This window comes from Puntigrus tetrazona, chromosome 1, assembly GCF_018831695.1.
Source record: "Puntigrus tetrazona isolate hp1 chromosome 1, ASM1883169v1, whole genome shotgun sequence".
Classification (NCBI taxonomy): domain Eukaryota; kingdom Metazoa; phylum Chordata; class Actinopteri; order Cypriniformes; family Cyprinidae; genus Puntigrus; species Puntigrus tetrazona.
In genome coordinates, this window is record NC_056699.1 from 27431723 (window position 1) to 27457889 (window position 26167).

At 40.8% G+C, this 26167-nt stretch overlaps 5 protein-coding genes across 7 annotated transcripts; 3 read left to right on the forward strand and 2 right to left on the reverse strand.

Annotated features, from left to right (window-relative positions):
- Positions 1–7: 7 nt before the first annotated feature.
- On the reverse strand, positions 8–6557 carry LOC122344204 (GTPase IMAP family member 8-like). The gene is made up of 5 exons (XM_043238106.1): positions 4531–6557; positions 4311–4386; positions 2630–3604; positions 2259–2432; positions 8–1796 (listed from the first exon to the last, which is right to left on the reverse strand). The coding sequence occupies exons 2-5, from the start codon at positions 4327–4329 to the stop codon at positions 1144–1146; spliced, it is 1821 nt and encodes a 606-aa protein (XP_043094041.1). The 5' UTR covers positions 4330–4386; positions 4531–6557; the 3' UTR covers positions 8–1143.
- Positions 6558–6713: 156 nt separating this feature from the next.
- On the reverse strand, positions 6714–10040 carry LOC122344130. Of its 2 annotated transcripts, none has more exons than XM_043238102.1 (3): positions 9921–10040; positions 8009–8968; positions 6714–7925 (listed from the first exon to the last, which is right to left on the reverse strand). In XM_043238102.1, exons 1-3 carry the CDS (start codon positions 9937–9939, stop codon positions 6925–6927), a joined length of 1980 nt encoding a protein of 659 aa, XP_043094037.1. In that variant the 5' UTR covers positions 9940–10040; the 3' UTR covers positions 6714–6924. The 2 variants fall into 2 exon arrangements, with proteins under 2 accessions (XP_043094037.1, XP_043094036.1); XM_043238101.1 differs by lacking the exon at positions 9921–10040 and adding an exon at positions 9129–9278.
- Positions 10041–10663: 623 nt separating this feature from the next.
- On the forward strand, positions 10664–12744 carry LOC122344405 (claudin-9). 2 transcript variants are annotated; one of them, XM_043238121.1, is made up of 2 exons: positions 10664–10811; positions 11636–12744. In XM_043238121.1, exon 2 carries the CDS (start codon positions 11651–11653, stop codon positions 12302–12304), a length of 654 nt encoding a protein of 217 aa, XP_043094056.1. In that variant the 5' UTR covers positions 10664–10811; positions 11636–11650; the 3' UTR covers positions 12305–12744. The 2 variants fall into 2 exon arrangements, with proteins under 2 accessions (XP_043094056.1, XP_043094057.1); XM_043238122.1 differs by having other exon boundaries at positions 10776–10864.
- A 1000-nt stretch (positions 12745–13744) lies between these two features.
- On the forward strand, positions 13745–19617 carry slc25a10b (solute carrier family 25 member 10b). Its single transcript, XM_043238118.1, has 11 exons — positions 13745–14086; positions 16241–16360; positions 16489–16603; positions 17165–17213; positions 17294–17335; positions 17432–17475; positions 17539–17609; positions 17697–17789; positions 17939–18016; positions 18095–18151; positions 18245–19617. Exons 1-11 carry the CDS (start codon positions 13997–13999, stop codon positions 18344–18346), a joined length of 861 nt encoding a protein of 286 aa, XP_043094053.1. The 5' UTR covers positions 13745–13996; the 3' UTR covers positions 18347–19617.
- A 142-nt stretch (positions 19618–19759) lies between these two features.
- LOC122344347 (GTPase IMAP family member 8-like) lies at positions 19760–22474 on the forward strand. Its single transcript, XM_043238116.1, has 3 exons — positions 19760–19943; positions 21084–21153; positions 21230–22474. The coding sequence occupies exons 2-3, from the start codon at positions 21108–21110 to the stop codon at positions 22126–22128; spliced, it is 945 nt and encodes a 314-aa protein (XP_043094051.1). The 5' UTR covers positions 19760–19943; positions 21084–21107; the 3' UTR covers positions 22129–22474.
- The last annotated feature ends 3693 nt before the right edge of the window (positions 22475–26167 follow it).

Here is a 26167-nt window from a genome sequence, read left to right on the forward strand (position 1 = left end):
TTCCATTGTCAATATTGGTCATTTAATTGGTCACTCATTTGCAATAGTTTATTACAAGGTAATAAAAAACACATCTGTATATTATGTCTTTATACACCTCTGAAAAGTTGTGAATGTTACATTTCTGTCAACAGATCCTAAACATCACACACTGCACCTAAATATGAAACTATTCGAGCTGTTCTGTACAGCGAAGTAGTCTAAGCCTGATGACAAGAATCACAATGACAGTGTTTTAGAGCCGATAGAGTCCTTCGGTTAACAGGCACGATTAAGCTCAGTTCATCTGGAGTTTCTGTTTTAGAGTTAAGGTAATAACGTATCTTCGACACGACCGTGTGCTTCTTTCCGTCAGATGTTTAACTGGAATGAATGGCATTTTTCTTTTGGGCGGATCTTTTGTTGTTTTCTGGCAGATCCGGTTCTCATTACAGTCACTTATACGGTGACTCGCCTTTTCATTGTTACGTCACTCAATCTATTTTATGACTCTACATTCATTTCTGACCAACCCAGGAATGCTTTTGCGTTTGATCCATCACTCATCATGACCCTCCTCCTCCTCCCAAACTACTGAAACCCAAACGATGGTATAATTTTCAACAAGTTTAGTATTTCATTAAGAGGGCTAATATAAACTACAAACATAACATATGAATTAAACTGATTGCTTCAGACCAAATAAAAAAGCTTCCTGTGTTTTCAGTAGCTCAAGTTCAGGATCAAGTTCAAGACATCCATGATAACAGATGACTGATGTAAAAGAAAGTACAAAATCAAGCATTTATGAAATGTATACATTTCGATATAACATGAGACAACTAAATAAATATATTAAAATCAAATAGCTTTTTTTGTAATAAAAAAAAAATAGGTGTCCCATCCAGTCCTGTGATATCAAATGTGTTTCTCATTTGAATTAAATCTTTCTTTAATCATATACATAATGTCAAAATTATATCATGTTCATTAAAATAAATAATATAACACCTCCATTCAGATGACAGACACTCGTGAGGCTCATTCATACCAAGGACCCTGACTAAAATTCTATTTATTTTATTATTATATTATGTGAATGTAATTATCGAGTTTGCACGCTACGGTTATAGTTATGACTGTCGCTCTTGGTTTAAACAGGTCTTACTGTATTTCACAGCCACCTGCATCGTCTTGTTTAGTATTCGACTGACTCTTTTTTAGGACACTTTTAAATATGTTCGGTTTGGTGTAGTGTGTCTCTCCATTACTCTCCAGCATTTCGACAATCTTCACGAGCAGCTCTAGGACCTGAACGCGGTTCTGGATTTCCTTATTGTCGAACGAGTGATATCTGCCCCCGCAGCTGTCAATCAGGGATTTTAGAGCGTTGTGGTTTTTGATATACTCAATCAAAGGCTCATCCATCAGCAGATTCATCCAGTCGGCATGAGAGAAAAGTACGATTGTGTGATTTAAAGCCTCTGTTTCGAGGTTCTCCTCGATCCATTTCACTGTGTTTATCCTTTCCTCTGAGAACCCCATCAGGTTAATAACCAGCAGAAACACATGAGGACCAGGAGCAGACATTTCTACACTTTTCTCGATTTCATGCTGTTGGTGAAACAAGAACAACAACTCTGTCAGTGGTGGAGTGTCTATTACTGAGACGGTTCTCCCAGAAACCACTGCTGTTTGTTTCTCACAGCTCTCAGTGGCTGACCCTGAGCACGCCTGAAACACATTTCGGCCCAAAATGGTGTTTCCAGATGAACTTTTTCCTGCTCCAACAATCCCCAGCAGCACAATCCTCAGGCCTATGGAGAGAAATATGTTATTTACACAATAAAATGCAGCAAATTTGAAAAATGTGCACATAAAGTGATCTCTGTGTAAAACTGAGATTTTATTGCATGGCCATGATAATCAGCTTTGCCGATAGCTTGTTTTCCATTAGTGCAGACTAGTTGCTGGTAGCTTTGCATGAATTAAAGTAAGTGATAACGTGGTGTTTTGCAAAGTAGACCACATCTGGCAAAGCAAAGCACACTCTGAAATAATATCGGTGTTCATCAAAAAGTTCAAGAATGGGTTTCGTTTTGGTTTTAGGACAACTTTGATGAAAGGTTTTGTTCCACTTTGAATGTTGACTACTGCACATCTCATGCTTATTTATTTTATAAATATAGAAGTCTATAAGGCCATCTATTGACAGTCAGAAAACACGACTCATGCGACATAAAGCCACAGAACCACAAGAAAATCAAATCACAATGTACCTTGTCTTGTCAGATTTCTGTGTAGCATTGCTCTTTCTAGTGACAACCTCAGAGCCATCTCACTTAACTCAAGACCCATCATAAGTCTGAGGAGATGACCATGTAACTCTGTTTCTTTTTCTGTGGCCTGTTCGCTGTTGTCCTCTTGTTTCTTCTCTTGGCTTTCCTCAGACGCTGTTCGGGAAAAAAATACTGGTTTATGTCGTTAAACAAAACTTTTCTAAATGTGGACCACTTTTAATTATTTTTCTGTAATAATTGTGACCCAAGATTTCACACTTGAAGGGTACAAGCACACTGATTGTGAAAGTTTGATAATATATAAACAATAATAAAATAATAATAATAATAACTATCTAGTTAATAATTACCTGGTCTTGCTGGATTTTCTTGTGTGCTTTCTCTTTCTAGTTTCCATCTCTGTCTTTCTTTCTCTCTCCGACTTTCCATCTGTTTCCTGAGATTGTCCTGAACAGCAGCTTCGTTTTCTCTCGTATTTAGTGTTTTATTCTTACTCACGTTCTCTGTTTTTCTATCATTGTCATCTTTTATGCCCTCCTCTTTGCTTCTTATTTTTATTTCCTCCTGATTTAAACCTCTTTTCTGCTTCCACGTATCACTGTCGTCTTGTGTTTTCTTCATCTCCGTGTGTCTTTTCCAAACCTGCTCCTGTTTCATTCTCGCTTCTTCTTGTTTTATTCTGTTTTCCGCTTGTTTCATTTTCTCCCGCTCCTTTATTTTTCTCAGATTCTTCAGGTAGGTCTCATTGCTGTAGTGTCGCTCTCCACTCTTCTTCCTCATTTCATCGATGCTCTTCAGGAGCTTTACGATCTGGCCGAAATCACACTCGTTTCTGCTGTTTATCACATGAAATCTTCCCTCAAAGTAGTCCATCATTTTCTGCGTTTCTTCACTCTCAATGATTTGATTCAGTGCTCTTCTGGAGACCTTTTCTCGTCCAATAAACAAAACCGTGGTGAACCTCAAAGCTTCTTCTCCAAAATTCTCCTGAATTTGCTCCACGATGTTCCTCTGCTCCTCTCTGAAGTTCTCCAGGTTGATGATGAGCAGGAACACATGAGGACCAGGATGAGCGAGATACAGACTCTTCATCATCTGCTTCTTCATCTCTTCATCAGTCAGATAAATGTCGAAGAATTCTGGCGTGTCGATGATGGAGATGTTTCTGTCTTCTACTCTTCCTCTCTGTTTCTCACTCTCTCTGGTTCTGTTCTCTTTAAACGCCTCTCGACCCAATATTGCATTTCCGGTTGAACTCTTTCCAGCTCCAGAAACTCCCAGCAACACAATCCTCAGCTCACGTGAATCATGTTCTTCATCAGAGTCTGTGAAACAGACATTAACATTCTTATTAGTTAAGATTGTAATTGCGTTTACTATTTATTTATCGATTGATTGATTCATTAATTTAATTTAAAGTCCTTGTGGAACTTGTATATACTGTATATATAAAGCACTATATAAATAAAGGAATCTGGTTAAAGAGCATAGTTTTTGAGCACTGGCTGGTTATGCACATTCCCAAATGTGGATTTTGGATCGTTTTTAACCAGCTTTAAAATTGGCAGTTCTGGGTATTCACAAGTTTTTCAATATTCAGAAGATTTAACACTATATACTGTGAATTATCGACACCAATTTGGCAATCCAATTGGCCTAAAGAAGTTGTAAAAGCAACTGCGACTGCAAAAAGTTGCAGTTTAAGCTGTATTTTGTGCCTGTGCACACACTTACTGTACATAAATATTACGAAGAAAAGGGAAAATTTTTTTATTATTTTATAAAACACAAGTCTGAAGGCTTTTACTTAAAGCTTAAAAGCAATCGATACAGTTTTACTGTAGGTGCAGTGTGTAAATTGTTCCTTTTCAATTTAATGTCTGTGCATTTTAAAAAAGGTTGTGGTACAACAATAGTTTTAAATAAATAAATAATAATAATAAAATTAATTATGAACACTTTCAATTAACTAAAATCAAACATCTAAATAGCCTTTATTCTCAATTTTTTATTTTACATGAATTTACTGACCGCTTTGTGCTGATGCCATGCTGTTTTTGTTATTACTGTTGTTTCGTCTTCTTATCTCGCGAAGATGGCAGTATTTCTGCATAGATAAAAAAATAACACATAAAGACTGAACACATTCTCTGCAGTGATTAGGTCAGTTATCATTATATGACAAAACTATATTGAATTAAATCAGGGTAGTTAAATAACACAGTGATGTTAAATACATTGAAAGTGTTACCTTGCTGCTTGTGAAGCTGTCCTCTTCAGTTCAGGTAACCGAGTGCGTCACTTTGTTTACCTGGCTTGTATTAAATCATGTCAAAAGTTGCTCGCTTTTAAAAGAACACGTGAACGTAACAACTAGAAAGATTTAGCCTAAATGACAGCGTAGTCCTACAGAATGACGAGCTTTAGCGCAACACTAGCACCGAAAGGCACGCTAAGAAACATAATTAGCTAGCTCGAGCAAGCTAACAAAGCAGTTCCCGCCCCACACTTAAAAACACATATTCAGGAATTCAGCATTCGAAGAGACTGGGGAAGAGAAACTGGAAGAAGGCAGCAGAGTAGAGAAATGGGGAAAATGCTAAATCACGTGCATTCAGCCATTGGGTTTGAGTTGAGAAACATTTGTATGCCTGGCTCATTTTGAAGACAGATGCATTTATTCCACCAGCTAGTTTATCAGGTCGTCTTTATATCACACACATTGCCAATAAAAGTCTTTTAAAATAGAGACGCTTTTCATTTCAGCACAGTGAGCTTTTATCATAAGCTCTGATGCGGATATGTAAAATTAAACTGTAGGAGCAAGTAAACAGGAATCGTGTGACATGAAAGTGAAAGTAACTGCACGGCAAACAATGGGAGGTGTGTTTGAAGGACATTCAGTGAAACCAGAAAATTGCTAGTCTTCAGTCTGATGTTACGTGATGCATATTTTGTACAGGCAAGCAGATGAAGCCAGAACCCCTGGACTTTTTTGTGTTTTCAGTCCCCACGTGTGACCTGGTCTCTGTTAACTACGTCCTTCTGTTCAGGTGTGTGTCGTTAATTAGCTTCAATTACCTCAGTTCTGTTCAGTGCTTCCATCCAGATGCACGTCCTGATTCCACATGTTCCCAGGTCAACATATTTTAATCGAAAAATTATCATATTGCTACACCTAAGCCAAACCTTGCCCATAAGTAACGCCTACAATCAGACTGATTGCTGTACGAGCACCGGGTTCTTAAACGGGTTCTTCAGATCAACAAAGATGTTGATTCAGGAACAGGTTGCTCAGTTAATAAATACCATTCACTGCCTATCAACAAACCCTTGTGTACCTACAAATCTGATAGTCTTCACCTGATGTCACGTGATGTATATTTTGTACAGGCAAGCAGATGAAGCCAGAATATAAATGCAATGTGCAAAATACCCCTGGACTTTTATCTAACTCTTTAGGTTCAAATCCCGTTGGCAGGTTTATCTTAAAATCCTCAAAATTAGAAACCTCTGGCCTTTTACCAACAGAGGATGCTCTGTGAAGAATGGATGCTCTGATCCTAGCGTATTTGAGACATTTCCAGGTGATTCACCAGGAAAAGAACCATACGATCATATTTGGTAAATTCTCGATTCCCATCATGTTGTCTATTTAGTCCCTTCAGACCCAAAATGGTCCAGCGTAAAGACTTCTCCTGCAGGAATGAATGAATTTTGAACACGATGCCTGTGTCATCTCCATGTAAACAACAAAAATGTGAATTTGTGAAAGGTTATGTCATGTGCATGAATATTACGTTTTAGCAGGTTGTTTCTTTATCGCCATCTACTGGCCTGGCTCACATAGCATAGTATTTATTCTTATCTTTTTTTTTTTTATTTACTTAATTATTTCAAGCTGTTTTACTCATTTTCAATGGTACACTGTAAGCATATCATTTGAATAATTATAACTAATTTTAATGAGTTGAATTAATTAATAATATTGCTCGTAATATTTCGAAACAATTTTTTATAGTGTGTGTTTTTTTTTTGTAAAGTCAGTCCAGAAGATGTGTGCTAGACTCTAGGAGCACAAATATAGCTCTAATATAGACTTTTTCTAAGTGTAAGTATAACATACAACAACATAAACAAACGTCACTGTGCATGAATGCTTTTGTGGCCCTAACTTAACTTCTGGTTGACATCAACAGTCCTTCTAGAGTAGATTATGTCTTCTTATAACAGGCTTAATATGTTTGCTGCATAAATCAGACAGATTTAAAAAAAAAAATGCAAATTCATTCTCTGCCACCAGGAGGCGCTTTGATCATGAGAAATCAATTTTTCGTAACAGCTTTAGACAAAGCAGCTCTGAGCTTACGAACGCTGCCTAAAATGCAGGATGAAATGAAAATGACATTTTCTTCCTTCAAAAATACAGTGATATAAAAACACGCACGCCTCGGTTTGTTTATTCAACGAAGCCGTTTGGAAAATCGTCAGTTTTGATATTGTGGCAGGTCGCCGCAAACAAATAAATGTACAGGAAACACATCCCACAGCACAATAATCAGAGACAAACTTCATTACTCATCATTAGCTGCGTTTGTAGCGTTAGAATTATTACGAAATGATAGTCCGAGGAAAAACAATTGCTTTAACTGAAACTCGGTTCCTCGCTCCTCCCTCCCATTAAAGCCGCAGGCAGTGACGCTCCGCGGGTAACAGAGCTCAGAGCTGCATTTCCAGCGGCTACAGCTCCTGCCATTAAAGCCTCGGAGAGCGTCGCTCCTTTAGCAGCTGAGGCCACGGCTGCAGATCCAGCAAGTGCTGCTCCTGAGATTACCGCTGGACTAAGAGTCCCTCCACCAACTACGACCGCTGCTCCTGCGCCCACTATCACACCTGTTCCCATTAAGACTTTAGCATGATTCAACAGCCTGCATCTTTCCTCTTTCCTTATCCTTTCCTCCTCTTCCAACCTGCTTCTCTCTTCTTCTTCTCTCCTCCTCATCTCTTCTTCCTCTATTCTCCTCTGAGCTTCCTGGTACATATCATTTGTGTAATGCTCTCCTCCGTTCTCCATCACCATTCTGTCTATCTTCTCTATCAGTTCGGTGACCTGTGATTGATTTTCTTCATCCTTGTTGTTAAAAACATGATAACCTCCTTTACACTGTCTAACTAGCTCTCTAATCTGCTTGTTTTTGGAGAGAAACTCCTCGATGGATATTTCTAACTGATCTCCTCTGGTGAACAGAATGATGGTGTAACGTGTAGCTTGTTCTCCAAAGTTCTCCTCGATCCATTTCACTGTGTTTTTCTCCTCGACTGTGAATTTCACATCCAGTCTGATGACCAGCAGAAACGCATGAGGACCAGGAACAGACATTTCTATACACTTCTCTAATTCCTTCTTCAGTTGTTCTTCATTGATTGTCGTATCAAACAGTCCTGGAGTGTCGGTCACTGAGATGATTCGACCTTCTACTGTCTGCCGATGTTGTTGGCATTTCATAGTCACAGATTCAGAAGAAAGTTCTTCTTTAAACGCTTTCTTTCCCAGGAAAGTGTTTCCTGTTGCGCTCTTTCCAGCTCCAGTTTTCCCCAGCATCACGATCCTTGTGTGTCTGCTCTGTATGGACTCTGAGACTGAGACTGTTTTAAAGCAGAAAAAAGATAATACAGTTTCAAGGAGTGTGTCATTATATGTCGACAAAGCAAAATAAAACCGTTCTCACCTGCTTGGGTTTGATGATGTTCTGTCTCCGTCTGCTGCTCCTTCTGATCCCATTTTCTCATTTCACTTGCTTTCCAGCATTTGTTTGGTTTTATCACTGTATTCGTTTCTTCCTTCTGTTTAAAGATTTTTTTTTCTGATTGTTTGACCACCTCTTCTTCGTTATTCTTCATTTCAGGTGGAACTCTAGACCATCTATCCACATAAAATCCAGTTCTCTCCATATTTGTCCCATGAGAACTAAAATCTTTCTGTTCAGTCACATTTATTGTGCTTTCTTCTATTACACTGTGCATGTGAATAACCTCCCGCACTGTATGGATTTTCTCTTCCTTTTTTTTTTCTTGTTTTATCTTTTCTTTTCTACTCTTTATTGGCATTCTTAAGAAAAAGTGAATGTCGTAATGCTGGCCGTCATTCTGTGCGATGATGTCATTGATCGTCTTTAGAAGATTTGTGATGTGGGTTGGAATAATGTCACTTTTACTGTTGATTACATGATACTGTCCTCTGCAGTGATTGACTAGATCCTGAAACTTCCTGCTATCCCTAAGGAGTTTCCATTTTCTGTTTGGAATTTTTTCTCGTCCAACAAACAGCACTACTGTGAACCTCAGAGCTTCTTCTGCAAAGGTCTCCTGAATTTGCTCCACAATGTTCCTCTGCTCCTCTCTGAAGTTCTCCAGGTTGATGACGAGCAGGAACAAGTGAGGACCAGGATAACAGAGGTACATACTCTTCATCAGTTCATTCTTCATCTCATCATCAGTCAGGTCAGTGTTGAAGAATCCTGGCGTGTCGATGATGGAGATGTTTCTGTCTTCTACTCTTCCTCTCTGTTTCTCACTCTCTCTGGTTCTGTTCTCTTTAAACGCCTCTCGGCCCAGTATTGCATTTCCCGTTGAACTCTTTCCAGCTCCAGAAACTCCCAGCAACACAATCCTCAGCTCCTTTGAATCACCTGCAGTCAAGTAGATCATGCCATTAGCTGGAGCTCTTTTTTATTTAAAGCATTTACTTGAATCAGTAAAGGCATGGCTAAACTTAAAGTAATGTGCCAACTAAATGAGCACATGTCTTAATAACTAGTTAAAACTAACAAAAATTATTTACTTTATTACATTTCCTTAATCCAGTCAAAACAGAGCAAAATGTCCCAAAAAATTCACCCAATCCCAATCGAAGAAAGACAAAAACTTTCATTTTCTGTTTGTCATCTGTTCAAGCATAACTCTAATAACCTAATATCGAACAGAGGTGAAAAACAGATCAAAGGTCTACATTTAAGTAGTTTCAGTCTGGAATACACGGTAGTGTTCATTGGCCAAGGCCCACCCATGAGGCCATGTGATAGACATGTCAAACAACCAATCGCATTTTGTTTCACTCAGCGTTGTGTTTTAGAGCGTAGAAATGTCTCCGCAATACTGGTGTGTAAAACCCTTGGACGTGTTTTAAAAACTCTGTGTTGAAAACTTTACATATTTTACATGCTTTTAAAGAAATCCAGCATTTAGTAATTCCTAAGAAAGCACTCAGCTGTCTTCTTTTGTAAGATTTCTAATAGATTGTTATTTTTAGCTTTTCAGGTTAGTTTACATTCTGTAAATACAGACGATGAGAGCGACGTCATTTCACTAGCTGCGTCACGTTCCTTTGGTTCAGGCACGGCCGTTCAACTTGACATAATACTGTATGGTAAACATAATACTCTGGACTTGTATGCTATATTTTATAAAAGGCATTAAAAGACACTCACATTCTCAACTTAAAACTTTAAGGTTAATGGTCAGCGAGTGCTACTGAAGATAATCTTCCCCATTAACCACCAGAAACAAAAAGCGCAGTACGGTATTCATTTTCAGTATTGCATGACTGCATTCTGTATGAAGTTATATTTAGTTTAGACTAACCTTGATGTGCCGATGCCATTATGTGTTTGTTTTTGCCTTTCAAAGTCGCTCTGTATTTCTCTGTGGATCCCACGACACGGGAGGTGTGTCTACTCTTCCTCAAACTCTAAAACAATGCCAGCGTCACACATTGAGTGAGTCAGTGCTGTGTTATATTAGTCCGTTTCAAAGGTCACGTATCAGACCAAAGGTGGAATAATTAATAGGTAGAAGTAGAAGTACATACAAGTGTGAAAAAAGAAAATTAGGTAAAATCTAATAAACAAAAAAAACACTTTAATTTAAGTTGCTTGTGTCCAACTCTGGGAAATAGTTTACACGTTAGAATATTTTCCTTTATTATTAATATAAATGACTAAATAGAGTTTTATTTTCATCTAAGAGCCAAATAAATGAGCACAACAATATTGTAAGGAAAGAGAGGCACACACACAATAAAAACATGATAACATAATTTAAAAAACTTGAGAAGTATAATAAAGGCAAGTAGCAGACATGTGACTAAAAAAACGACTTTTACAGTTACATCTTACAATAAGAGTCTTGAATTTGCAGAAAAGTCTCTCATGACTCTGCCATGCTGCCATCTACTGCTCCGTTGTGAACTTTCGTTGTGACTTTCTAATTAATATAGAGTATAGTGTTTGTGTTTGTGGTGTGCATGACTGTGGTTCTCTCTCTACTCGGTGTGTGTGTGTGTGTGTGTGTGTGGGCGCTTGCATAAGTGCATGCCGTATTTATGCTGTGTGTGTGGACATGATTATGAGATGATATTGTCCGTCGCTCAGATGCTGATTTCCTCCCACGTGTGAGAACAAAGAGAGCGTTTCTACAAACACAGATGAGAGTCCAGCAGCAGCACAACACACACAGAGACGCTCCTCAGACACTGTGAGTAACTTCACCTCTGCGCTGTTTTTGTAGTTAACTTGCTGTCGGATGAGGTCAGTACATATGTTTTTTAATGGTGAATGGATTTTGGTAACATTTCATAATATGGTAACTGTTAGAGCATGCATTACTCTCAGTTAATGGAAATAACTAATAACTAATACTTAACATAAATAGTTTATGTGTTAGCTATTGTACTTTCTTTAATTAGTTTCTTAAGTGTCATAGCAAAATTCATAATTTTCAAATTTTATATAATGCCTGATGTTTGCAATTAAATGAAATATTCACTTTTATTCAATATTCACTGTTAGGATAGGGGAAAAAATATGCTAACGTTTTAAACATCGATAATTTGAGAATAAAGTAGAACAATAATAGCAGATATAATAAGAGTTAACAGTAACACATTCACCTCAAAACGTCACCCTAAAACTGTCACTAATAATACTGTACCGTTTTTTTGAATCCATTCAGCTGGCGAGAGCACTTTTAGCATAGCTTAGCATAGATCATTGAATCCAATGAGACCGGTAGCATCGCGTTCAAAAACGACCACAGAGTTTCAGTATTTTTCCTAGTTAAAGCTTGACTTTTCTGAAGTCATGCCGTGGGCCGGAAAACGTAAAGATGCGGTTTTGGTAACGCGATGCTACCGGTCTAACTGGATTCAATGATCTATGCTAAGCTACGCTAAAAGCGCTATCGCCAGACCTTGAATGGATTCAAAAACAGGTAAAACTTATTAACTAAAGAGATGGGGAATGATCCTATGTACTTGATTTCCAGGGTAGATCACGCAAAATGTTTTCTGTGTTTTCCAGAGTGACTCATCAGTCATGGCAAACACGGGTCTTCAGGTGATGGGGCTGATCCTGGGCGTGGCCGGCTGGGCGTTCGCGATCCTGGTGTGCGCCGCCCCCTGGTGGCGCGTGTCCGCCTTCGTGGGGGACGAGCTGGTGGTGTCTCAGGTGCAGTGGGAGGGGCTGTGGATGTCGTGCGTGTCGCAGTGGGGCCGCCTGCAGTGTAAAGTGTACGACTCGGGCCTCGCGCTCCCGGGCTCCACGCAGACGTGCCGCGGCCTGTGCGTGCTGTCGCTGCTGCTGTGTCTGATCGCGCTCCTGCTCAGCGTGACCGGGCTCAAGTGCACGCGCTGCCTGGGCGACGCGCGCGAGGGCAAGGCCCGGCTGGTGCGGCTCGGCGCGGCGCTCTTCGTCGCCGCGGCGTTTTTCTTCTTCGTGCCGGTGTGTTGGACCGCGTACGTCGTGGTACGGGACTTCTACGACCCGAACGTCGCCGCGCCTTTCAAACGCGAGCTCGGACCGGCGCTCTACCTGGGATGGGGCGTGACCTTGCTGCTGCTGGTGGGCGGGGTCATGCTGTACTTAGGCTCCGCCTCCCCGGGAGTCCCGGCCGTGCCTGTTTTTGGAAAAGGAGCCAAAGGGAACCCTCCGTCCACAGCAGAGAGCAAACCAGAGAAAGTCTTCGTGTAAGAAAGCTTGGATAAACTGTGTCCTAGTGCTCACCCAGAAACGGGGAGGAATATTATCATATCAATCACTATTATGTCATTCAAAATTATCTATTCACAGACATTTATATCAGGCCTCCCATAGGTGGTAGGCTCCATCATAAACGTACAGTAGGCATTGGTGTTATGATATTTTTATGTTTTTTCATGTGGTGCTTTTTCAGAGTATCTACTTTTGCGTGCTAGAATGACTAACCGTGCCATTTCTATCTAGAGACAATCAAGTTAAACGCATTTCCAAGCATTTAGCAATTTCCGAAAGATCTTTTGCATGCTACGTGAAGGTCGGTATTAGCTTAGGTTTTGTTGTTGCCTTACACAAAGCGTTAATAACTCACGTTTATCTCATTCGATGTGTTTATTGGTGTGTGTTATCCGTCTAATAAACCTGACTGAATCATGTAGGTGGGCTGTGTGTGGACTGGACATTGCGTGCGTGTGTTAACGCGTTGGCAGGGATCACGCAGCACAATGGCAGAACACAGGACGGGGACAATAAACAGAGCGCCCACTGTTGCTCCGATGAGGTCACTTTACTGGAGGACGGGCGGAGTATGAGCTCGTTCTCCACACAACTCCTCCAGAGGCCCCGGGGACAGCGGTGACCCCTGCGTTCGCTGCAGAAGGAGACAGGCGACCCCCGAGCTCTCAAAAATAAAGAACCTTTCGTTCGTTTGTAAAAAAGCAATTGGTGAAACATAAATGCATTGACTTATTATTTGGTGAAGCGAAAAAATGCAAAGAAAGGACTAAAGTGTGTTCATTTTTATTAAATTGCTTTCATATCTGAGATCATTACAGCACTAGCACAGAAAAAAAGTAAAGATGCACCAGATATTAGGGGTGATTATTAATTATTGACTAGTTTATGGATATCAGGCATCACTGAAGGGCGCTTTTGTTGTTGTTTATGTACAAGTGAGGTCTATAACGATCTATAATAATCACAGACTTACAAATAGTCAGATTATATTATAGATTGTTTAGATATTATTTAATCTGGACCACAAAACGAAGGGGCATGCCATATTGTAGATATTATTCCTAAAACTTAATTTAGTTGATTTTCTTCATTTTTTTATTTTATTTTTAAATCTTATTGCCGGTTTTAAAACAGTTTTATCTCGGCCAGATATTTTATCCACTTAATATACACGAATAGATGACTGATTTAGGCTGTGGTGAGGCACCTATTGAGTCTGAGCAGGCTACACGACTCCAGAACAAACTATTGACTAAACCTTCACAAAACAGCTCGGCCTCTAAAAGCTGCGCGAGAATGAGGAAGTGTTTGCTCTTAAAGCGACAGCGCGCTATTTCTGCGCTTCCCGTGCGGCGCCTCGCGGGCCGCTGTCCCTTTAAGAGCCCGTCGCTCGCTCTCAATGAACGCCGCGCGGTGGGACGCGCGTTTCTCTCTTTCCGTGCGCATTGTAACGCGCGGGTGGCAATAGGAGGTGGGTCCCGATCGCCGGGAGGCCGTTCCAGATTCCGCGCGAGCAATTGGCTGCCCGTGAACTTCGTTTGCCCCCCGGGTCACGCACGCCACGCACTCGGGATGTCTCGGGATCGCCGGTGCGCGGAAGATTAGCGAGGTCGTCCACGCAGCGCGCAGCTCACACACACACGCACAGAGAAATTAACGGTAACCGGAGAGATGGCGGAGAAGCGGATGTCGCGCTGGTATTTCGGCGGGATCGCGTCGTGCGGGGCCGCCTGCTGCACGCACCCGCTGGACCTGCTCAAGGTGAGACGCGCGCGGTGGAGGATGTGAGGATGTTGAGGCTGGCCTCCTCTTCATCCTCAGCTGCGCAAACAGCAGCAGGGTTCGGGTTCGAGCGAGCAGAGCCAGGCTTGGTCTGTGCTTCCCGTTTAACGCCGATAGTCTGCGTTTTAAAACCCTTTGACTGTCTGGCGTGAAACGAGCTGGGTAATGAGATCACATCCGCGTCGGAGTATCTGAAATACATGAACTAGCTGAGCAGACATAACACTTGAGCATTTGATAGAATCAGCAGGAAGTGTGTCTGACCCACAGGCTTTTCTGTTCCACTTATAAAACACATTATAACACTATCGGAGTAAAAAGGTTTGTCTGTTCTAAATGATGATGAATATTTTATGTGTAGTAAATCAGATTAGTTCAGATCAGCTGGGGAGTAAAATTATATATTGCATGTTTTATCTTAACACCTTCTGCATAAACTTATTGAAAGACAGTTGACAAGACTCTCTCTATATAATCTGTCTGTATGTTCTTAAAGAGAGAAGCAGCCGTTGAGTGCTAGTTAGTGATTCGGGCTCCGTTTATCAGAGTCATGTGATGTTCTGTGTGTAATCAGATTCTGACGGGACAGAGGTCGGTTCCTCAAGTCCTCGTGAAGCAGTGAAGGACGGTCAGAAAAACAAATCCAGGTCTTATAATAGAACGTAATTGTTTTCCAGAACTATAATGAAGTGTTCCAGATGCATGCTCTGAATGAAAGGCTGAGAATGTTTCTGCCTTATACTGAAGGCCACGGTATTTTAGGACCGGCTCATTCTGTGCTTTTCTCCTGACAGGAACTGTGTGTGTGTGTGTGTGTGTGTGTGTGTGTGTGTGTGTGTGTGTGAGAGTGTGTGTGTGTGAGAGTGTGTGTGTGAGTGTGTGTGTGTGTGTGTGTGTGTGTGTGTGTGTGTGTGTGTGTGTGTGTGTGTGTGTGTGTGTGTGAGAGTGTGTGAGTGTGTGTGTGTGTGTGTGTGTGTGTGTGAGAGTGTGTGTGTGTGTGAGAGCTGGCAGTCCGTGCATGCTTCTGTCCAGATTCCACATGAGTTACAGACGTGTGTGTGATCAGCACATGTCCGCCATCTGCGTGTGTGTGTGTGTGTGTGTGTGTGTGTGTGTGTGCCTGTCCAGTTGAGTCCGGTTTGCTGGACTTTGATTGTCTTGTGTCTTTGTACCTCTGCTCTTGAGAGCGTAGCCGTCCTTGGGTTCCCCGCCAACGAGTTTAACAAAGGAGTATCAGGTGTCCTGTGAACGAGACGCTGATAGCTCAGAGGCTTTCTCTGCTCTTCTATGAGTGCTCTCTCTCGTTTATCTGTGAATTATCTGTGGATTTGTCGGCTCTCCACTAAAACCAAAACAAAAGCCACAGATAAGCTCCATAAAAACACACACACACACACACACACACACACACACACACACACACAGGAGCCAAAACCCCTGATGAAGAGCTGTCTGACTGGAAGGTCCCCTGATCAGTGTAATGAGTGTCAGTTATCTCTGTGTGTGTGTGTGTGTGTGTGTGTGTGTGTTGAACGCACATCTCTGTAAATGATCTTAAGAGTGACCTCTGAGTCTCACACACCGCTGCTCTGAAGACTTCAGTCCTTCAACAGAAAGACGTGTGAAGTTATTGTTGGCCTGAATCGTTGGCATCTGATCAGACTGTGTGTGTGTGTGTGTGTGTCTGAGGTTTTGTCACAACTTGTTTCATGTTGCAACAGATACTTAATGCTCAACTGAGCGCAGTATAATCACATTTTACTCTCACAGGAACTACTTTTATCTGCCCAGGACACCGTAAAGAAAACAGCATCCGTAATGTGTTATATATGTCTGTACTGTGTATATTTATTATTCATACGGGTCAAAGACATTAAGATGTAAAGAGATGTGCAAAAGTGATAAATTTTACGTCCATTGAAAGTGCATTTATTGTAAGTAAAGTGTCTACTTTTAAGGTTTCAAATACGTTTTTGGAGAATAAAATGTCAAAATTTGAATGTCAAAAAAAAAAAAGATGATAAATTACGTGCTTGATCAATAAAAGCGATTACTTAATTTAATTAAATGCAATATTTAACAAAACGCCGAGCGCAGAGCTGTTTTAGCTGTGATGCTTGTTGGTGTGGACAGGTGCACCTGCAGACGCAGCAAGAGGTGAAGATGAGGATGGTCGGCATGGCGATGCACGTGGTGAAGAGCGACGGCGTCCTGGCGCTGTATAACGGCCTGAGCGCGTCCCTCTGCAGACAGGTCTGAGCTCGAGCCTCACGCACCGCTTTAACGTCCGCTTAAAGACAAAGAAAAACACACGTTTAATGGCTGGATGGAGTTCAGGAGAAGCACGCGGGTAATGGGTCTGTCTTCTCTGTCTCCTGTAGATGTCGTATTCTCTCACCAGGTTTGCCATCTATGAGACGGTCAGAGACATGATGGGCAGCGGCGGTCAGGGACCCATGCCCTTCTATCAGAAAGTCCTGCTGGGAGCGTTTGGAGGTAAAACACACACCTTATAAACCATAGGCATACAGTATATAGATGCAACATATATTCATACACGCTCTTTTAGTGTTGTTCATTTATTTTACTATTACAGTTTGTATTAACATCCAGAATATTTGTAAAAAAATATACTTATTCATATTTTATTTCTGTTTATTCTAGCAGTCATAAAATAAATAAATAGAAAAAATTATTTGACATTTTTCCACTTTTTCTGAATTTGCGAGTCAGCATTGAAGTCTGACAAGAATATAGTCAAAATTGTGAGATCTGTAATCATGTATTCCAAAATTCAGTTTATTTCATTTTTATTCCAAAAGTTTATCTATAGATATATTTTTGTATATCAAATATATATATATATATATATATATATATATATATATATATATATATATATATATATATATTATATAATTTTATTATTTTTAATTTTTTTTACCTTACCTTAAATGCAATTACCTTTTTTCCTTTTTTCCCATCTATGGTTGTAATCCTTTATACTGCAGGTTTAGATACGTTTTCCTCTTCTCTCACTCGTGTGTTTCCCGCCAGGCTTCACCGGCGGCTTCATCGGGACTCCGGCTGATATGGTGAACGTTCGGTGTGTATTGCGAGGTTAGTGTGTGTGTTCTTCAGCTCATCCGGCCCAGTCTGAGCGTTTCTTGCTGTTCGTCTCCACAGGATGCAGAACGACGTGAAGCTTCCTGCGGAGCAGAGGAGAAAGTGAGTGTGCTCGGGTCTGAAACGCTCCTGACGCTCCTCACGTGACTAACCTGACTCGTGTGTGTGTGTGTGTGTGTGTGTGTGTGTCTCTCTCAGCTACAAGCACGCGCTGGACGGCCTCTTCAGGGTCTGGAGGGAAGGTAAAGACGCTTGTGGATCTGGACGTGTTTGAATGTCTCTCTCTGAACGTGTGTTTCTCTCAGAGGGGACCAGGAAGCTGTTCTCAGGAGCCACTATGGCGTCCAGCAGAGGAGCCCTGGTCACTGTCGGGCAGGTGAGAGCAGTGCATCATGGGAACGACTGCAGTTCATGAACGGATGTTGTGTGGAGTGTTTGTGATGAACGTGTCTCTCTGTGTCAGCTGGCGTGTTACGATCAGGCCAAGCAGCTGGTGTTGGGCACAGGACTCATGGGAGATAATATAATGACACACTTCCTGTCCAGCTTCATCGCTGTGAGTATCGAACACTCTGATTGGCCAGTCACTGGTTATACTTTTATTTTTAAGAAAAATTTTGTGTGTGTGTGTGTATATGTATATGTATATATATATATATATATATATATAAATAATAATAATTAAAAAAAAAAATCTCTCTTCAGGGAGGTTGTGCGACGTTCCTCTGCCAGCCGCTGGATGTATTAAAGACCAGATTAATGAACTCTAAAGGGGAATACAGAGTGAGTTTGCTGCCTCTCTCTGGTTATCGTCTCATTATCTTTTATTGCTCATTATTTAACTGTATTTTTGCATATTAGGGTGTGATCCACTGCCTGACTGAAACCGCCAAACTGGGACCACTAGCTTTCTACAAGGTACCAGATCTGCTTTATTATGCTTCGTTTGCTCATTAGACCTACTCTACCGATCCCTTTGACGATGTCTCCCGCCGTCCAATCACGCGACAGGGTTTAGTTCCGGCCGGGATCCGCCTGATTCCTCACACGGTCCTGACCTTCGTCTTCCTGGAGCAGCTGAAGAAATACTTCGGCATCCGGGTGATCGGCTGAACTTCGACCTCCTGACCCTGTTTCCCTTTGGTCTCCTCCCGAAGCTGCTCTCACTTTCCGCGATCTTACTTCCAGGAAAATCTGCCTCGACCATCTCCAGAACGCAGCCGGACCAACGTAACGGAAAAGCGATTCCCCGCCAAAACGAGTGCCAACCCGCGAGCTCACCTGAGCTTCTGGGAATAAACCACCGCGGGGTGAGCTTCAGACTACAGGGGGGTTTTAGCTAATGAAACGATGATTCAGATTTTTGTCTTTTTTTAAATATTGTTCTTAAATCCTTCTTTAGATCAGACGTTTTAAAGGAAGAGTTCAGTCATTATTTCATCTTGCTCTAATCGTTTTTTTCCAACTTATTGAAGGGTTTTGTTAAGGTGAGTAAAACTGACGAATCACGTTTTCCCTGAACTGTTCCTTTAAGACACCGATCCAAACCATCCGTAATGCTTTTAAACGGTTCCATTCAGACTCTGTGTGTCGTGCTAAACTCTTTTAATGGCACGCGTCTTCGACGGTTTGCTGGGTTTGATTGTCAGGGGTCACAAAGAAATCATACGAGTTTTACTTTCATATCCAAAATTGTGGAGCGCCGCAGAAGAAAACGAGACGAGACTTCTGTACTTGGTGCTACGCTTTCGGTTTTCATCACATTTCTGTTCTTTTTTTTGTTGTGTTTCTACTGGAAAACTTGACTGAAATATTATTAGATCTACTGTAGTTTCTGCAGATGCGCTTGTAGTTGTTTTGGTGTTGAGGTTACGGGGGCATTTAGTGAATAAATTGCACATTTAATTGTAGTGATTCAGGTTTGTGGTTTAGTCCTGAATAGCTGGACTAAGCGTATAATAACACGGAAATGATCTCAAATTTACTTAACTTCATATTTTAGATTAAGTTGGTAAATTACCATATTGGTATGTGCTTAAAACTGTCTTTTTAATGACTTACACTAAGAATGGAATTGAAGACTGGTGAAGCCTTACCTGTCGGTGTCCAGCAGAGGGCGCTGTCCCGCAGTGATTGTTTGCGCATGCGTGAAAGCGCAGAGCCGCTCCAGCGCATCGAGGGCTTGCAAGAAAGTACAGCGCGTTTTCCTACAAATTCATTTGTAATTTAGGGTTTGAAGGTGACCTGGGTTGAACTGGTTGTTGCTTGAACCGAGCTGCTCCCTCCAAATGCGAATATGCAAACTAATGCAATTCTGTCTCACGAGAACGGCGTTTTGCCTACAATTGAAATGTATGGAAATAAAAGGTACTAACACAAGAAAATCCGGTGCAATTGTTTGTGTGTGTCTGTGTATTTCTCAAACGCGCGTGTGTCGAGTTCCCTTTGAGAACAACGTGGAGCAAACCCCAGTTCGCAAAAACATTTTACCTTAGGGGTTCCGTAGCGAACGCAAAACTTTTGAATAATCGCGCATGCGCCACTCAGTCGACATCTAGCGACGTTTATACAGGTTTTAGCTGTACTTCCCGTTTAAAACAGTTACTGCGGGTCTTCACAGCTTCCGTGTTTACACCAACCAGCTTTCAGTTTTACTTTGGTGCATGCAGAAACACTCTTGAAGAGAAAGGTGAAGGAGCTCGTGGCACAGGTGAGCGAAAGCGACAATCACGTGACTGCCTGGCGCGCTTCAGCGGCACGTGCCCGTTAATGTTCGGTCTGTCTCGAGACGTTCTGTTCAAATCGCTTCTATCGAGAACGAATGCGTGTGAACAAGTTTTAGCCTTTTGTGATCCGTGCACATCGTGCCTCTGCTCAGTGACCTATAAACTAGCAGCTAGGGGGAATTTGGGTAATTGGGGAAAAATAGTTATCCAGCTTTGGCTTCAGCGATTTATTATGCAACACCATTAGTTCAACATGAACCTGAAAAAAGAATGTAGATATTAAACACAGTGGATATGGTCACACCTATTGGTATTTTTGTGCCAAAATTCAAATAAACCATCTGGGACTTATGTGCCTAAAAGAAGCGTTGTTAACTGGCCTGATCTGAACTGTTGTAATTGCTAAAAAACATGGTTCACTTCAATCTGTTTTCTTTGCTTGCTATTAAAACGTGGTTCTCGGATTCCATCTCTGTAGCATCCTCTAAGCTAGCTTTTATGACTTATCGTAAAGTCTCTAAATGCATATTTCCCCATTTGATGGCTGCTCCAGATTCGCAAATATATTTGATAAAGTGTGGCCAAAACAAATGTGAAAATAAAAAAAGGAAACGCATTTTCAACACTTTAATAACATGACAACAATTTGTAAAATTGTCTTTATGATAACGTATCTAGTCAGGGTTCTGTGTCCTTGACCTTCCCGGGAGAGCTTCTTCACCCCCATGAAGTCATTATAAAACTATAGTAAATGCCTACGCCCCAATGTTTCCATACTAAGGTCTATGTGATATTTCAGTGCTGTTTAGGGCAGATAGGGTGGATAGTATGCACACTGGCGCAGGGAAAGTCTTAACTACATTTTGTTACAACAAGAAATAAAAACACTGGAGTTTAGGTGTCCCATATCCCCCCTATACAGCCGAGGATGCACATACAGGCAATTAACCTACAGTTCTAGTTTATATATTTAGATTAATTGGTTTGAGTAGGGTAACGTGATATTCTGGACATCGTACTATTGGTTAATACTTGTCCAGTAAACGCGCAGGTCCTTTTTGATTTGAGATGTGTAAAGATGCAGCAAGTTTTTATATTTCGATGTGCAATGTCTCAAAAACTAGAGAGAGAGAAATCCACTCGCAATCATGCAGGAGGCGCAGCGGAAGGGAAGCATGTCTCATCCTCCTTCGTGTGAGTAAATCATTTCAGCGTTCAGGTGTCCGTCCGTCCGCTGACCCGTCCGTAACCTCTCTCCTCTTTTCTACAGTGTCAGATCTGAATATCATGCTCTTGGGTCTGGCCGGAGCAGGAAAAAGTGCGTCGGGAAACACCATCCTGGGTGAAAAAACATTTGAAGAACATAACTATTTTACATCGGAGAAGCGAATGTCTGCGGCAGCGCATGCAGAGGTGGACGGGCGAGCTGTCACCGTGATCGACACCTCGGGACTCTCGGACAGAGATGTGAAGACTATGGGGCAGATGTTACAGCACACACAGGTCGATGTGTTTCTGCTGGTGGTCAAACTGGGTGAGGCGTTCACGAAGGAGGAACGGGAATCTGTGACATGGATCCGGGAGAAATTTGGCGCCAAGGTGTTAAGGCACTCAATAGTGCTCTTCACTCATGCGGATCGGTTGAGCGAACCGATAGAAGATTATCTACGAGGGTGTGAACCTCTACGGTCGCTGGTCAGTCGGTGTTCAGGAGGGTTTCAGGTATTTAACAACAAAGACAAAGACCGATATAAGGTCGCTGAGCTTCTGGACAAGGCCGAGGCTCTCAGGAGGAAGAATAGATGCAGGAGGTACACCGAGCAGGACTATAGGAAGGCTCAGAAAGATCTCTGGCTCAGGAAATGTGACGCCGCCGTAGCAGCGATAGCAGTAGCGGCGGTGGCAGTGTTCGTTGGAGCCGCATTGAGAGGAGGACTGTTATCAGGAGGAGGTGTGATAGGAGGACGAGACGGATTCGGAGGAGCAGACGTGTTAAGAGGAGCAGGAGTGGGAGAAGCTGCTATGATGATGGCATCAGTCGCTCCACCGCCAAGATCCACAGCTTTACTGGACACAGCAGGAGGTGCCGCTCTCCTCGCAGTAGCATTTTGCGCTGCGCTCTATTTTTTGGCAAGAAAATGCCTCTCTAGAGAACGTGACGAACTCTAGCGTTGATAGTTGATCAAGCAGGCTTTTCTTTTGTAAAATACTGTATTACACTATCCCGATGTTAGGAGGGTTTCTGGCTAAGGATGAAATGCGTACGCCGGAGGAGTCTGCGTCCAGCAGGGGGCGCCGTGTCATGAACTGATTGCACGAACGGTATTTTACCACAAAACTCAAGGTTTTTGTAGCTTGAACTCTGACCCCTCTCTTCGTGAAAAAAAATGCAGAGCAAATCAAGAGCTAAAAGTCGCCTCAAGTGCAATTTTTTTTAATCGGTTTGTGGAAAACCAAGGTGATTTTATGCACTAACCTGTATATCAATCATCCCACGTTAAGGTCAAAATAAACTAAACTAAATAAACTGTTGTTGTTGTTGTTCACATGCTTTTGTATGAGTGTGATATATATATATATATAGGCCCAAATATATAAACCTTCCTTCCTCCTTTTAAGCGTAGCCTATAACAAGTCCTGCTGGCCACCATTCAAAGCCAAACAGCTTTCAGAACTAGTACATCATGAAACCTTCCCAAACTCAGCAGGCAAAGATCAGCTTTTAAATCTAGTCCATATGTCGATAACATACTACCACAAAAGACCTAAAATTAAATGAGACTGAACGACTGGAAAATAGACTATATATAAAATGAGCTAAAAGAGAGTTGAGTAGAACAGGTGAGTAGAAAATGTAATCTCTCCAGTCATGTGTGCTAATAATGTCCTAATGCTCATATAAAGTTGTGTTTGGTGCTGCGTGATTTAAGATATTTTAGTTTATGCGCATAAGTTACCATATTTACACAAATCAAACCTGCTACAGTCTTTTATTAGCTTGATTAATAGCCTATTAGTTTACATATTAGTCCCAATGTTTATTTATTATTGAACTCATTTTGGCTTATTATTAACATTAAAAATCTTTCCTTCCTTTCTGCATGTTTTCTCTTTGACCAGATGAGGGAGACACACCATCTGGCAAATCTTTTTGTCAAGACACAATCTGATTTAGTCATTTCTTGTAAAAAAAATCTTGTCAGAACTTTCATAGTTCACCAGTCGCCTCACTTCCTGTCACCATGGAGACACTTGACTAGTCCTCTCCAGCTCTTCAAGCCGTCAGCATACGAATAACCATGTTCTCTGCCAAACAGCCAGCATGCGTTTGACTCGTTCATGTGCGGGGAGCAAAGAATTGCAGGAGCATTTAAATATATGCAGATTTCCACATTGCAGTAATGTAATATAATAGTAACTCTTGCGTGTTCATGTCTCATCCCAGAGAGATGATCATAAACAGTGGTTTATTGATAGCACAGCGGCATCCTGAGCATTTTTATGAGCACCATGAGAATGTCAGAAACTGCTACTGAGATTTGATTGTTGATGTGTGTTAAAGCTCCAGAGAAGCGGATGCATTTGGGTTCCCATAATCTGGACTCTCTGGAGGAGAAGAGAGGATGTGAGAGCCTCACAGGAACGAGAACCATAAAACATTACAACCTTCTGATTTTAACTTACAAGCGCATTGTATCTGTGATCAGGTTTGAGAATAGTCCATGACGAAGTTGTTTATTGCACTCCATTACAATATATAATATATTACGAATCCCCAAAGAAGCTGAATGTTTTTGAATGAATGATTATAATCAGGTAATATATAAATCGCACATTTGTGAATGTCCTGTGCTTTAGTGGCTTCCCAGTCTCCCATGTGCACTTTGCTAGGTTTTCATTAAACTGAAACGATAAAACATCGAGTTTTTGATTTTGTTTAAGTGAATGTTAAGTGAACATTCCATTTTATTTCATTTGGCACGCAATCGGAATGTTACTTTCGAAACCAGAACAATCTGAAACCAATATTTAAAGAAAGAAAATCTTAGACAAATTTAACTAACTGTGGAAAAGAAAAACATTTCACGTGTGTTAATAATGTTATGTGTGAGTGTTTTTAAAACATTGTTACAGACCAGAGAACTTTAAACAAGGGGGAAAAAGGTATAGATAACATTGAGAGAATGTCACCGGAACGTTTTCTGTAAGTTATAGGTTAACAATCTAACGGTAATTTTTAATTTTGGCGTTTCTTTAATTTCCTTTAAAACAATTTTATTGTCTTTTCTCGAAACTTAATCTGATTCGTTGCACATTTAATATTCTGTAATTTTATCAATTTAACTGCACGCAAAAATATTTCTGAACTGATCTGGATGATTACAACTTTGCTGCAGCGACTTCAGTTACTAAACTGAAATGAATCAAGAACTAAATTGAGCTGAATAACGGCACTGCTGTCTTTTGTAAAGTGCCAGCAGTTTCACGTTAAATCTGATGTTTTTCTGTTTATTCACGTGACGCCGCTTTCAAACAGTCTGAGCACTTTTTAAATAAATGTGTCTTGATTTGTTTGTTGAGTGTCTGTCAGTTACTGAACCGCGGGACGTCTTGCTTTCAATCACTTGACTTTCCGTGTGAATTCATCTGCAGTATACATGTGTCTGACAGATGTCTTTGCCTGTGTTTACCCCGGGGATTCTGGGAAATAATCTCTATTAATACGCTCTCATTTGCTGCTCTCCGTGTTTAAATGCAAACAGATGTCATCCATGAGCGCTTATTACTTTGTAAATCATCATAAGCAGTAAGTCATAAGTATACGATTGCTAAAAGTATCATCACTGTAAACTAAAAAAAGGTCCATAAAGGGATTTTTGCATAGAATAATAATTCTCCGAGAACCTTTAAGTGATCGATTCTTTAAATCACTTTTTTTTTTCTTGTAGGTAGGTGTATTTTCCACTGAATATTTTTCACTGAAATGGAAAGCTTTCATTTCATCTAATATCAAGCTGTCCAGGATCGAAGCCGTGCGTCTCACTTGAGTTTTGTTGTTCTTTAATCTTCTGTGTCTTTTCCACACACATTTTTTTCTCTCTGTGTTTTTTCCCGTAAGCGTGATTGTGGATGTGTCCTGAGAATATCTGGCCAGCTGTGAAACATCCAGGTGCTCTTTTGTGAAGATCAGATGCGTGGGGTTTGTTTTTGTCATTGTGTGTTGTCCTCACTTCAGCTCTGTTTGACGTCTCGTACACACGTCATGGTGTTGGCTCGTTTCAGTAAGTCTTCTGAACTTCATCGATTTCTCTGCATCTTCTTTCAGGACGCCCACTCCTAAAAAGAGGAGCAGCGGCCCTGAACTTTCTGTATTTATAAATCGTTTGTCCTATTATCAACATTTACAATGCTAACACTCTGTCTTTATACAAGATGATCATAATGTGGGTGCTCTGAGATCCTTGATGTCTGAGGTACTGTATGGTTCACATCTAAATGACAAATATTTTTGAATGAAGAAATGTATATATATATATATATATATATATATATATATATATATATATATTTTTTTTTTTTTTTTTTTACTCTGCATCTTGTTTTTTGTTATCATTATTCAACCCTGAACAAGGATTGAATAGACTCAAGGTTTTTTCTTTCTTTCTTGGGAACATCTTAAGGTTTGCACTTTTTTAAGCAACATGTATGATGAAAAATGCTATGTAAAGAAATGCTAAATAAAGGTAATCTTTAATTCAATCAATTTAATTAATTTTGTCAGCTTTTTTTGTCAGCTTTTGTTGAAAATGAAAACATCTTTTTTTAGTTAATTTTACATCATGTTATTTTCATGGGGGGGGGGCTTTAGTTGGTCTCATTATTAATTTGTTTATGAATAAAAATAGCTCTTTTGACTTTAAGGAAAGTGTTTTAATTTCTAATATGAGCAATCTTCCTTGACTTAATCAGACGAATGGCATGGCCGGTCTTACGTTAATAAGCCAGACTTATGCTTTAAGAGATTAAGAGGCCACAGCAGCTCATTTCTTCGTCCTCCATGACCCTTTGTCTGAAGGAAGCACGCAGTACAGAACTAAACTCTTACTGTAAGAACTCCAAAAAGTTTCTTCGGAGTCAGGAGTAATAGGATAGGAGGCTGTTGGGGATATTTACTGTACCTGTCAAAGTAAAACTCAATGAGATTTTT

Bases quoted from the DNA above. Each gene is read 5' to 3' on its own strand.
- LOC122344130 (XM_043238101.1), bottom strand. From the start codon at position 9,210: ATGAAAGTTTTTGTCTTTCTTCGATTGGGATTGGGTGAATTTTTTGGG. The intron at 8,969-9,128 runs GTAATAAAGTAA...ACTTGACTGCAG, and splicing joins TTTGACTGGATTAAGGAAAT to GTGATTCAAAGGAGCTGAGG. The intron at 7,926-8,008 runs GTGAGAACGGTT...GCTTTAAAACAG, and splicing joins ACATCATCAAACCCAAGCAG to TCTCAGTCTCAGAGTCCATA.
- slc25a10b (XM_043238118.1), top strand. From the start codon at position 13,997: ATGGCGGAGAAGCGGATGTCGCGCTGGTATTTCGGCGGGATCGCGTCG. The intron at 16,361-16,488 runs GTCTGAGCTCGA...TGTCTCCTGTAG, and splicing joins GCGCGTCCCTCTGCAGACAG to ATGTCGTATTCTCTCACCAG. The intron at 17,610-17,696 runs GTGAGAGCAGTG...TCTCTGTGTCAG, and splicing joins CCCTGGTCACTGTCGGGCAG to CTGGCGTGTTACGATCAGGC.
- LOC122344405 (XM_043238121.1), top strand. From the start codon at position 11,651: ATGGCAAACACGGGTCTTCAGGTGATGGGGCTGATCCTGGGCGTGGCC.
- LOC122344204 (XM_043238106.1), bottom strand. The intron at 2,433-2,629 runs GTAATTATTAAC...TTTCCCGAACAG, and splicing joins AGAAAATCCAGCAAGACCAG to CGTCTGAGGAAAGCCAAGAG. The intron at 1,797-2,258 runs GTACATTGTGAT...TTCTCTCCATAG, and splicing joins CAGAAATCTGACAAGACAAG to GCCTGAGGATTGTGCTGCTG.
- LOC122344347 (XM_043238116.1), top strand. From the start codon at position 21,108: ATGCAGGAGGCGCAGCGGAAGGGAAGCATGTCTCATCCTCCTTCGT. The intron at 21,154-21,229 runs GTGAGTAAATCA...TCTTTTCTACAG, and splicing joins CATGTCTCATCCTCCTTCGT to TGTCAGATCTGAATATCATG.